Here is a 12,514-nt window from a genome sequence, read left to right as displayed (position 1 = left end):
AATTCCCGGCAGGGATCGCGCCAGGGGTCGCAGATGCAGCGGTGTGAAGGGGCGCGACCCTTGCTGCCGGTTGACTGCTTTATGACTAGCGGCTCACAGCCTGAAACTGTGGCCACAGCGGGCCGCGCTTTTCCTCATTTGTAGAGTGGGGATAGTGGCTTTGGCCCCGCCTAACACTTCGGACGTTCAGGGAGACGCGATGAGATCCATCCTGGGAATGGCATTGCAAACTAAGGGCTAGAGGGTGACATTATGACTATTTTTATCCTCAGGGATGTCCTTTTTAAATATAGCTGATGCCTGTTCTGTGCAAAGTGTATGTTCGGTCCTGGACAGGTTTTGGTGATGTCGAACCTAACCCTAGGGGGAACCAAGAAAATAAGAAAGTGAGAGATATATGTGGTTAGAGGGCGGCTCCTCTGGCATAGCTTCATTAGAGGGACCGATAGGAGTCAGGGGTAGGGAAAGAAGAAAAAGGCAGGTATTGGAGCTGGCATTAGATCCCCTATCTTTGCTGTTCCTTATCCTTCATTCATCCCATCCTACTCCAGGGCCCCTCCGAGACTTTTCTCCTCTCCTCCATCCCATTCGTTTCCTTGGCCCATTCCCTTCTTTTCTGAAGGACCAGGCCCTAGGAGATTAGTAAAAAGGAAATGAAGAAATATTCCTGCTTTTCCCCACCCAGGTTCGTATGGGGCCTAGCAAAGAATAAAAGCAATTCTTCATAGGTGGATAGGTCCAGTGTCATTGACTCATCCCTGCAGGTGAATTGAGATGGCCAAAAATCAGGTCTGCAAAAGTGAAAAATGATCATGTACATCCCCAAATAAAAAATTACCTGGAATTCAAGGAAGACCAAATTGGTTATGTCAATTATGATATCAACCAGCAGTTACTTAGGTAGTTGGAGTGTAGTGGGGAGATGTACAGCCCTAGACACAAACTGAAAGGGTAAATGCCTTCAGTGGTATGCAGTTCCATCCCTTCCCTGCAGTCATGGCTGTGGGATATATGAGCATCAGTGTGTTCAGAAGGCTGGGTCCTGAAGAAGCCACTTGTGCTCTTCAGACAAGGGGTCTGATCAGGGACATCTTTTAGGTGGTTGAATATAAGAAGGAAGTGTATTTGGTTTAGGGAGGCTAGATAGACTGATCTAGAAGATGTACAGGGGAAGGTGGAATATGTCTTGAAGTCCAGGGGCACAGGGCTAAGGTCTGGAGGTACTCAAAGATGTCAGAGTACCATGAAGTCAGAGGTATCTGGTTGAGAGTGGGGGTACTAGAGCATTGTAGGGGGAATTGGATTGCGAAGGGGTGCTACAAATTATGGGGCTACTTAGGAGTAGAGTCCAGGTTCAAGAATGCTGGACAAGATTTGGGAAGCTGGGGCCTCTTGAAAATGTCTGGTACCTCAACAACCTTTCCCATCATCCTCTGAAACCTCACTTCCTCCTCTTCTAGATGGCTCATTTACTCCTAGATCAGTAAACAATGGTTTAAGCTTGCAACCTTCTCAGGTGTTGCCATGCACAAATATCCTAGAGCTCATTTACACCTCAATTAACACCTCTGGATGAATTTTTCTATGACTATATCACCAGGACTAACTTAGAACTCCAAACCTCAACACTTAGAACACTTCTGTGCCAGTTTTTGCTTAAGCATGCCAACCACGCAACAAAAATAATTCCCACTGTCAAATTCAATCTCTGTGTTTGGTAAAAGAGGAAGCTGTGGGCTCAACAGCCTCCAGATAGAGGTGCCAGGGGAAAGCAATCAGCAGGAAGAGTGAGAGCACCTGGGAAGGAAATAAAGGACAAGAACTTGGCAGTTCTCAAAGAGAGGAAGGTAGGTGCATAAAGAAGTTCAAAGAGCTAAGAAAGGACATCCACAGATCCAGGGGAAACTACTGAGCAGAGGCACACAATGTTTTCCAGCAGATTCAAATAGAATTGAGTAGTACTAGCCTGGCTTTGGGAAACTGTGTTCTAGACCTAGGCTGGGGACCCTGCAGTGACTCTTTACCTGCTAAACCATTTTACCTAGAGCCAGCCTCGAATTTCTATCAGTTTTCTCTTCTTACTTTTAGAAAAACTTGTTGAACTGTAGTGAATTTTTTCTGGTGATATTGAGGTTTGCCATGTGCCCTATATGATTGAGGTGCTGCCCCATCCAGCCCTGGAAGAAAGATACTGAGTAAATGATCCCTCTCTTCAACTGGGCCTGTGCTCCTGAGCTGGCTTGTTGATTGCCCCCCCCATAGGATGAGGGGAGAAGCAAGGGAAGAACACGCAGCAACCACCCATGCCTGCCGCCCGTTCCTGCTTTGGGGCCCTTTAGTCCTGTGTTAGAATAGGGAGGAAGCTGTCTTCTAAATGGCCACCATCCTGTTGTCTAGACATAAAGGAAGAGATGTGGTCTCAGGGAAGCTGCAGGGAAAGGCTATATATACTTGGATTTCCTGTCAGAGGTGGAGTCTTGTATTTACATAAGTAGTAGGATCCTCCAGCAGAACCCTGTCTAATATAATTTACCAGAGAGCGGAATTCAGCATTAAGTGAATTCATCCTCAACCCCTTTCCAAAGGGTAGTTATTTGGCAATGGGAAAATCAACATGGCTAATGTGGTATTGCAATGTCAGTTTCAGGGTAAAAGCCTTTCAATCTCATACTAATACAAGTTCACCCCATCTCTCCCATATATAAATACCTTAGGACTAACAGCTCATATTTGCAGGACATTGTCCAGAGTCAGGGGGAAGTCTGTGGCCTTATATTGAAGACGTCAACTTACCTAGAATGAAAACCATGTCCTTGACCTAATTAGTCCAGCATGATAAGCAGCTGAACTAAGTACCCATGGCAGTCAGAATAACAATAACAATTCAAACAGAATCCAGTACTTCTAGACATTGTTAGGTCACCTGCAGAGTTCTGTCCCAATGATGGATTTTTGTGCTGGAACTAGCTTGGAAGTCACATGTTTTTTGCACTGTGGCTTAAATAAAATATATCTGAATTGTTTTTTAAAATGCTATAGTCTTGCTGTCATAGGTTGGGTACTCCAGGAAATAGAGTCTCTGAGATTTGCATGCTGAAGATTTATTGGTGAGTGCTCCTGGAACTACAATTGTGAGGAATAAGGGAAGCAGGATTAAGCAGAGGGAGAAATTGAGGCAAGGGGTCCAGGTCTTCATCCCCACCTCCCCACCCTATCAACTGGTCATCAGTCAGCTATGAGCCCTCAGCAGCCAACACTCCCAGCAATTCAAGATCAAGGGTCTTGATCCTGAAGTGGAACCTGTGTGGTGGTACTCCATGTTGTCTGCTGCAATCGCCAGCTAGTACTTTTACTTCCCAAGTGTCTCCACGTTTACTATTCCATTTTACCTACCAAGTAGCCTGTGAGAGAGACAGGGCCAGGTCGGGATCATTCTTCCACATTAATACACATGAACGTGCAGGAAAATCTAAGTCCAGAGAATCTAAGTCCTAGAGTCACCCAAGACTTGTCTCTGGCTCCCACCCAGAGTGATCTCTACTTAAAAGATTGTGTTCATTTTTTCTTACATCTAGAGTTTCTAGAACTGTAAAATATAAGAACCCAAAAAGATAGTGAAGGCCAGGTAGTCTACCCAGCTCATTTTAAAAGTAAGAAAATAGGCTCAGAGATTGGGATGATTTCGCCAAAATCAAGCTACAAGTCTGTGTCAGAGCCCAGCCTTTTGACTAGATTTCCTGCACTCAAGATCCAGTTTTCATGATCTCTGGTGTGCTGAGCACAGTGTACCACATGGGAGCTACAGACATGAGCAGGTTATGAAATCCTCTGCCCTAGACAATTTTAGAATCCAGTAGGTTTCTTCAGGCCACTTTAATAGTTTCACTGAGACAAGTAGAGTGAAACTTTCTGTTCTAAGCGTTCTCTCTCCTTGCAGAGACTAAATCCAGAAAAAAATAGCATATGGTTCCTTCAGAATGGGTAATCTATGTTCTAAACTGCCATCAACCAGATGCCTGTAGCACTCCATGTAGACATACCCAGATGACTCTTGCATTGACTCTCCCCAACCAAGATTCATTTCCAAACCAGTGTCATGGTAGAGATGACTAAGATAACTGCATTCTTATTCTCTTGAAACAAGTTTACAGTGTTTGTGAGACATCATTCTGTGTCTTGGACGCAAAAATCATAGTTGTGTGGGGCAAAGGGAGTGGATTTGGGTTTACAAAGTCACAGATCTATCCTCGCTCCAAACCTTCCCAGTGCTATTCCCACAGCTAGGACCAAAATGAGGCAAGTCTACCTGGGGCAGGCAGAGGACATTTGCCCTTATATTATTCAGCTCTTGTCACCGGAGTTTTCTAATCAGAATGCGTTATGTGTCCCATGTTCTCACTCTCCAAACTTAAAACTTCTTTACTGGTGACAGTGATCACTGTTTACAGCTCCTTTTCTCTCCCTTCTGTTGGAGTGGTTAGTCCTCGTCACTACTTAATAAACCAGGTGAAACAAGGCAGACCTGACAAAAAGTTCTCTCCACCTCCCAGGTTTCTCAGAGAGCTCCCCACGGGGGTAGAAACTTGCACACATGCCTTACCTACAAAAGGAGGCCCCAGAGCTGTTAGAACACTCTGTTAAGAAATACCCATGGGAACATAGACCTTAAAAGAAATTAGACTGCAGGCTAGAAAATAATTTTAATGCAAAATAGAAAGGACCAATTCACTGTCATTTTCCTTGCTCTGGCCCTATAGACTCCTCCTCCCTGTGACTTTGAGATGGTAGGAGGAGCATGCTGTGTTTCTAGGGTGACTGTCCATGTGGGAAAGAGTCTCTAATGCTGGCAGCTTGCTCCCAGATCTGGAGGAATGCTAATGTCCTTTAGATCTGGGAGTAGATGTGAAACAATAAAATAACTTATATCTAGTTTATTGCCTCTACCCATCCCATCGCCTTCCTTCTTACAGTCACAGGGAAGCTGCATCATCGTCAGATCCACAGGGACCCAAGGTCGTTTTTAAAGAACCTGCAAAATAAATACATAATGAGGATGGATGAAGTTAACTGGGAGTGGTGGGGTAGGGAAGAGGAGAGAAAAACCTGGATCTTTGAAAGTATCTCCTTTCTGGTTAAGGAAGTGGAGCCTGAAAGGAGGAGGAGGAGGGAGAAGGGAGGAAGGAACCAGGAAAAATGCACCTTCTCTGCTGAGGGGCATCCTTTGCTATTATTCATGTTGATGTTCTTCATGGAGATGAGGGTGATGCTGTCTTTCTCTCCATTGGCTGTGGAGCAGCTGGGGAAGGAAGAGAACATGGGTTATAGACAGAAGGAGCTGTAGGGCAATGGGGGTCAAGGAATTGGAGGGTTGTGAAACTTAACATTTGTTTTAAGAAACCTTTATTTTGGTGGTGGACTATAATGAAATGAGTGTGTGCTTTGAAGCCCCAAAGACATGTGTTTAAATCTTAGTTTTGCTACCTACTACTTGTGTGATCTTCACCAAGTTCCAACCTCTCCTAAGTCTTAATTTTTTAAATGTGTAAAATGCAGTAATATCTGCCTTGAAGAACTCCTCTAAGAATTTGAGATATTACAAAAATTTCTACCATAGTGCTTGGCACATATAAGGTATTCAACAAGTGGTTCCTTAAATAAGTACCTTCTTGTTTAAGGAGTATATTAGAATCTGAATTCCTGCACTTTTCACGAAGGGGTTATAGAGACTTAGTCTTGGGGCTGAAGTGTTCCAGTCCATCACCTGCCCGAGCCCTGGTCTCGGTGAGGCTGTCAAGATTCTGTGTGTGGGTGTGGGTGTGGGTGTGTGTGTGTGTGAAGGCAGGAAGTGTTGGTCCTTCTTGGAATGGGGGAGTAAGAGGTCAGTAGATGATTCTTCCCTTATACCTCTGACAGTCTTACCTTTCAGAGAGCCCCGAACTCCCAGGTTTCTGGGGATCTGTAAAAATCCAAAGGCATGGATTGGGGGTCACAGGCTGTAACTCAGAAGCCCAATCTGCCCCTCAAAGCCCACCCAGTGGACCCTCCCATTTCCCCTAGTGGTGCCATTCCTTCCCTCAACTCCAGGCTGGGTGTCAGTTCCAGAATCTAGCTCTGGGTCCCTCATCAAAAGAGAGGCAAAGGGGGCCCTGAGGGTCAGGGCATGTACCTTCAGACTCCTTGTTCTTCCGACATTTAAACCTTAGACTGACCACGCTGACCAGGACGATCACCACAACCACCAGGATGGCAATGAAGCTGATAACACCTGAATAGGGAAAAGGATGGGGTGAAGGAGAAGTGGAGGACAGGACAGAAGAGGGCAACAGGAGTCCAAATTCCCTTCCCAGCTAAGTGCTGTGTAGACAGGCTCTAGGAGTAAAGTGAATTCCCCTTCTCTGTTGAATGAATGAGCTCTCCGCCTGCTATTTCTGGCTCCACAGCCCTGCCCCATCCTCCCTTAAGAACATGGAGCCCATCAGAGTCCAGAAGAGCTGAGTGGAGGGCCAGTGGAGGTTCCTTCCTACCAGCGTCTTCCTCATCAGCCAAACCCTCCTAAACCAAATGGACAAGATTTGAACTTGAGTCCTAGAGTCCAAGTCAGCTCAGGCGTGAGGTCCCCTGCCACTCCCCACCTTCTCCTCCCTCTCACCGAATGCAGCCACAGTGAGCACCGTCTCTGACGTGGGGCTGGGCAGGATCGTCAAGTCTTCTCTCGTCCTCAAACTCATGGTGGGTAATTTGGACGTCACATTGTGAGAGGTGTCTAAAAGGGAGTAGGGATGGGGGTATCAGCGAAGGGACTGATGTGGTCTATATGAGAAAGCTGGTCCCCTCCCACTTCCCCCAGTTAGAGGACTGCAGAGAGAACTCATGCCCTACCAAAAAGACTTCCTCCCACCCTTCAGAACTGGGTGATGTGGGATCACGTGAAGAGCATTGCTGGTTGCTCGTGTTCCTAGTTCCAGAGGACTTCAGAAAATTCAGGATGCTTCTCTCATTATGCTCTTCCCACCACACCCGTGGGGTCCAGAGGAAAGGGATTTATGCTGCAGAGATAGGGAGCCAGACCGGGCAAGGGGGAGCCATCTGTGTTTTGCCAAAGGTTGAGGTGGAAGGAAGGAAGGGCATCAGATGTTTGTCCCCTGGCACTGACCTAACAAGCCAGGCTGCCAGTTAAAGGGCACAAGTTTCTGGTGCTCTTAAAAAACGGTATGGTCACCCATCTCTGCCCCACTTCAACACATTTACTGCAGGCCTGATTGCTATTCCACTTCCTTATCCTCACCCAACTCCTAAATAAGTCTGGAAGTGTAAAAAAGCCCCAGAGCCAAGGGCTGGTATGAGAGAAAGGGTCAGGGTGCTCTTCACTGTGGGCACAGACAGGACATACCTCTGCTTGTACTGTCACTGCTCTTGCCGCTGCTTGGGACACCTGTGCCTGCACCAGGAAACAGGAGGGCCCAGATGGAGGGTGTCCACCCCCTCCTAGTTTTCTCCCATGCTGCTGGGTGAAGGCCAACCTGCCCTGAGAAGCGTGTAGCCCTTTCCCGCCTTTTCTGCCTCCCTTTCCAACATTTTGGGTTCTCCTACCCCCGGCTTACCCGTTCTATGTCTTTATCAGTCCTGAGTCCAGGCTCCTTTTACCTTCACTGAGACCAGTTCCTCTCTCCACTTCCCCCCCACCCCAAGCCTCTCTACTTCTCTCCCAAAGCAGGGTACCACTGGTGTGGATCCTGGCCTTGAGAACCCTCACTGTGGGGCAGGACCTGGGCTTCCCGAGGCGGGAAGAAGGAACCCAGCCAGACATGACTCAGGGTTTTTCACCCCCAGTCCCAGGTACTCATGGAGTCCTGATGTGTGCTTCTGTGGCTGGGACCAAGTCAGTCCCAGCAAGGACAGGGGTGACCGGCCACGGTGCTTGAACTCAGAGTCATGGGTTTACTGGCTTCCATGGAGACCTGTGAGGGCTTCTCTGGAGCTGCTGCAGATTAGGAAGCATGCGTGGCCTGCTTAGGGCCTCAACCAGCATGTGTGCAGGGAAGCTCTTTAGCCTCAAATCTGCCTTCAGTTCCTCTGGGCCTTTACCTCTGCAGTTCCCTCTCCCTGGGATATGCCCTACCACCCTCCACCCCACAATCTTCATCTGATTAACTCCTTCTTGGGCCTCAGCTTCAGAGATCACTCACTCTGGGATGTCTGGCCCCCAAGTCTGAAGTGGCTAATGTTGCCCGGGTTCCTATAGCACCTTCGGCTTACGCTCATCACGGACCTTCTCACCCTGCTTTGTAACTGTCAATATGAGGTCCTATTTGCTTGTCTGGTCCTCCACTTATCTGTATTGTCCTTTAGAGCAGAAACTGTGTCTGCCTCCTCGCTGGACCCTCCCTGGATGGCATCTGAAATCTGAGTGGCAGAGTACCTGGGATATCGGTGCTGGACAGACGGCTTGAGTAGCTAGGCTCTGCGGAAGGACCGTCTCCTGCAAGTACAAGTGGAGGGCAGCTGGAGGGGGGGCAGGTTTGGTGACACCACACTCCCTAGCCCACCCGAGAACTCTTGGGCTCCAAGCAGATCTAAAGGGCTGGGCAAGGGACAGGGCTTGGCCCCTAGGCAACCACACTCACTCACCTGTCTGGGAGGAAGTTGGCTCTGTGGTTGGACTATGACTGCTGAAGTTTCCTGAAACAGATCATCTGAGACTGAGGGTCCGTTGCCTCCTATAGCTCCATCGGCCTCTCTCCTTTGCTAAGCTGGTATTTTCTAGTCTTTCTTCCTCCCCCGCCCCACGCCCCAACCTGTCATCTCTCTCCTCTCTCAAGGCATGTGAAAGATTAGTGCCAAAACAGGCCTGGAGCTCTTTCCACTTTTCCTCAGCTCCCAGGCCAGAATGCTGGAGTAGGCCCTGTGTCTTTGGTCTTACCCTGAGGGCTAGTTGTCGCGGGCTGGGAGTTGTGGCCTGCAAGAGAAAGCAGAACATGTAGACTAGCTTGGTGAGCCTTCTGCCCAGCCTTCACCCCCCCGGAGAAGAACCCAGGCCTTTTGGCTTCCAGCCTCCAACACTAGAAGGCAGATACCCTTGGCAGTAGGCTAGAGGATGTGACTCCAGCTCATGGCGCTGGCTTCCTCTGAGACTGTGACTCAATCACACCATCACCACCACCTCATGGTTCAGTGTCCTAGAGTCCTTTCCTGTCTCTTCAGTCCCACATGGGTTATATACCAACCAGACACAAGGGCAGGGGAAGGTTATTCTAAAGTAGTGATACGTCCAAGGACAGAGGGCCAGTGACCTGCCACGTCTAGACAAAGACCCAGAACTCCAGGTCTCTAGCTAATGTTCTCACTACACTACCATGGGGCCATCCCTTTTCTGTGAATACTGTCATCCTGGTCTTGCCCCAAGGGAAGGGGATGGAAAGATGTGGTGAATAAGATGAGGTGAGGGATTGGGGTTGGTACCTGGGCTGTCTCTCTGCCCCTCCAGCTGGAGGAAAGAGCCTACACAGGAAGCAAGTTCTGAGGTACATACAGGAGGCAAGGAAATTCTAGAATGAGCCTCCAGTTTACTCTAACAGGTAGAGGCTACTTCAGAAATGGTCACTGTTAGCCAAACCCAGGGAAGAGGCAATTATCAGGAGGCCCCAGTCACAAGGCCTTGTTCTCCTTTGTGTGTGTGCATGAGTGTGCCTGCGGACCTCCATGCAGATGTACATGTGTGCTGTGTGTCAATATACGTGTCCCCTGTGTGGTGGGATCTGAAAGGTCAGGTTGTGTTTGCTCATTTTCCACAATGAAATCATTCTTGAAACCTGTGAACAATGTGAAAGGAAAACAACGTGGGGAAGTGGAGCCGCCCAGCTGGGTTCCCGTCCTCCACTAGCTGGGCTGGGACTGCAGCCGCTGGCCTGGCCTCCTGCTCCCTCAGCCCCTCATCATCAGGGGAGTACCAAGCCTGGGACCCCAGGCCCCGGTGAACAGAGGCTGCTGAGGGCCAGGGACCTGCCCAGCCTGGGGCAGCCCACTAGTTTATTTTCTTCAGCCACTGCCTTCCTCCATGGGGCTATCACTTGGATAGTGTAGAATTAATTGCTTCCAAGCCCAAGCTTGCCCAAAGCCAGGGCTGTGTTTTTCCAGGTCACCATCTCTCATAGCCCCATTCCCTCCTTGGGTGGGGCCATCAAGAGGGGAATTAAAACTTCTAGGTGCCCCAGCCTAGAGAGAACTCTTCCCAGTTGGGGAATCACCCTGGGTGAACATTTTTCAATCTGAGGCATGTCTTTAAAAAAAAAAAATCTATCAGTTATTGATCAAGCATATCTAAGGTACCATCTTTGTTCTATAAGGTGATCACTAGTTTTTAGTGGGAAGGCACAGTTCACTGCCTTCCTGCGTTTATCTAGAAGCAAAACTAGTGTCTTAGAAGGAGTTCCAAAGTCACAAGCTCTGAGTCCCAGTGGCCTGCTCTCTCTTTGTCTCCCGTCTCCCCTCCCCCTACCAGAACACTTTGTCAACAGTGGATTCCTCTGTGAGTAGAGGAGGGACTTGGGGAGCATCTGTTTCTATAGGCCGGTCTGCCTCTGACCACTAAGCACAGGGATATCTTACTTTCCTGTCTCCCCTCCCTAATCCCTACCTGCTTCACTCCCTGCCAGCCTCTCTCTTCCCCCTCTTCACCACCACCACACTGTTTTCCTCAGCAGCGTAGTTTAATAGTTAAACTCATGGATTTTGGAGTCTGACAGTCTTGAGTTCAAGCCCTGACTCTGTCACTTACTGTCTGACCTGGGCTTCAGTTTTCTCTTCTTTAAAATGCAAGTGATTTTAGTAGCCCAAAAGTCGTTGTGAGGTTAGGAAAAGGCACATAAAGCACTTAACACAGGGCCTGACAGTTCATGCTCAAGAAAATCTAAACATTTAAAATATTGCCCCCTTCTCTCCAATCCTCCAAGTTTCAAGTCTGCCCTGAATCTGTGTCTCCACAGTCACGTCTCTTTGTGGGCCTGAATATCCTCAAAAAGATTCTCCAGTCCACCAAAAGAAGGAAACAGCGAGGGCTGTGAGATCCTAGGATACTCCAGGGTGACTGCAGCTCAGGTAGAATCACTCAGGACATTCCTAACCTTGGGGCTTGGCTGGGACAGGATGGCACGTAGGGAAGCTGGGAGAAGCCTAGGTTTGTGAAAATGCCCCCTCGTGGGTCTCACCTTTTAATCTCCTCCTCTGCCATTTCTGAGGTTTCTACGACAGCCTAGTCCCCCAGCCCCAGATCAGATGTGTGACTCTATCCTCCCGGGAGGGGGTGGGGGGAATAGGAATGGGGTGATCAGAGTTTTATCCCCAGTCCTTGGGCTTTTAGAAAAATGTCTAACCTCTCCAGGAGACAGAGCACTGGGGACCTTGGGCCCTCTCATCCGCCGCCAAGAAACCGTCATCCTCCCTCCCCATCCAAATACTCTTGAACCCCCTTCTGCTGCTTTGAGCACATGCTCATAAATCCTCCACAGAGGACCTGTGGAGGGTGAGGTGGGGGTGGGGAAGGGATGACCAAAGGGAAGTTTCTGCCCTGTGAGTCAGAATCTCCTGGATTTCTCATGTTTCCCAGAAACCGCTCCCTAATTAGAGGACCCCTTATGAGCTGCTTCACAACTCATCAGTTAGCAGAGCTCTATCTGAGAAGTGTTGTTCCCAAGTCATTTCCTCTGGGGGTCATTTCATCTGGCCTCCTAGATGAAATGCGTACATCTTCTTTGGCAAATGGTTCTTTGTATCTAACCTGAATCCCTCTTGCTGTGATTTGAGCATAAAGTCAATATTTGGAAATCCCAGGTTGTTACTCCTTATATGAAAGAAGAAAAAAGATCACCTGTAAAGCCAAGGTATAGACAGTTTTGTGCTAGGACACCCTGGAAGGAGCTTTCCAGCCTCAACCTCACACCAAGACAGTCACCTCCCACATTTCAGGGGGCCAGCCTCTCCGGGGGCCCCAGTTCACCCTGGAAAATGTCCCACAAAAGAGTCTAACCATACCTCTATTTTACTGCTGCCTGGGAATGACCAGCTCCCAAGCCAAGTGATCCCCTTCACAAAAAGGCTCTGGAATTTCCCTCCGGGTGAGCGGGTGAGCGAAGCCCTGGATGCAGAGCCTGTGTGGTGTGTGTCCTGAAGGAGAGACAGGCGCCCAGGACTGCCGGCCGCAGGAGAGGAGCTGCTGAAGGACAGTGGCAGGTGCCTCTTACCTTGGAGCAGGAGGAAGCCCAGGATGGCCCAGCACAGCTGCGTTTCTCCGACGCTCCCCATGTCAGCTGGGTCTGCGGCAGGCAGGCAGCCTCTGTGCGGAGGCTCTGTCCATAGTGGAAAAGAGAGAGGGAGTGCTGGGGCAGGATGGGGGTGGGGGCTGACTCTCCAGAGCTTCCTGTCAAAGAATAGAAGGAAACAGATTGGGACTGGCTCCAGGGGCCCTGCTCAGCCCAGCAGCCCAGTTGAGGATGTAAGGCTGAAACAGCCGCGCCTGTGC

The 12,514-nt window shown here is 49.0% G+C and overlaps 1 protein-coding gene across 2 annotated transcripts; it reads right to left on the bottom strand.

Annotated features, from left to right (window-relative positions):
• Positions 1-4,681: 4,681 nt before the first annotated feature.
• ECSCR (endothelial cell surface expressed chemotaxis and apoptosis regulator) lies at positions 4,682-12,393 on the bottom strand. Of its 2 annotated transcripts, XM_082620421.1 has the most exons (10): positions 12,237-12,390; positions 8,921-8,956; positions 8,629-8,679; positions 8,420-8,479; positions 7,391-7,438; positions 6,650-6,763; positions 6,167-6,265; positions 5,920-5,956; positions 5,200-5,296; positions 4,682-5,029 (listed from the first exon to the last, which is right to left on the bottom strand). In XM_082620421.1, exons 1-10 carry the CDS (start codon positions 12,295-12,297, stop codon positions 5,021-5,023), a joined length of 612 nt encoding a protein of 203 aa, XP_082476547.1. In that variant the 5' UTR covers positions 12,298-12,390; the 3' UTR covers positions 4,682-5,020. The 2 variants fall into 2 exon arrangements, with proteins under 2 accessions (XP_082476547.1, XP_082476548.1); XM_082620422.1 differs by lacking the exon at positions 7,391-7,438 and having other exon boundaries at positions 12,237-12,393.
• Positions 12,394-12,514: the final 121 nt, after the last annotated feature.

This window comes from Mesoplodon mirus (assembly GCF_964341445.2).
Source record: "Mesoplodon mirus genome assembly, chromosome: 5".
Classification (NCBI taxonomy): domain Eukaryota; kingdom Metazoa; phylum Chordata; class Mammalia; order Artiodactyla; family Ziphiidae; genus Mesoplodon; species Mesoplodon mirus.
Note: the sequence above shows the minus strand (reverse complement) of the source record. Positions and strands in the feature narration are given on the sequence as shown.

Bases quoted from the DNA above. Each gene is read 5' to 3' on its own strand.
- ECSCR (XM_082620421.1), bottom strand. From the start codon at position 12,297: ATGGGGAGCGTCGGAGAAACGCAGCTGTGCTGGGCCATCCTGGGCTTC. The intron at 8,680-8,920 runs GTAAGACCAAAG...GATCTGTTTCAG, and splicing joins CGCGACAACTAGCCCTCAGG to GAAACTTCAGCAGTCATAGT. The intron at 6,764-7,390 runs GTATGTCCTGTC...ACTCCCTTTTAG, and splicing joins CAGTGACAGTACAAGCAGAG to ACACCTCTCACAATGTGACG.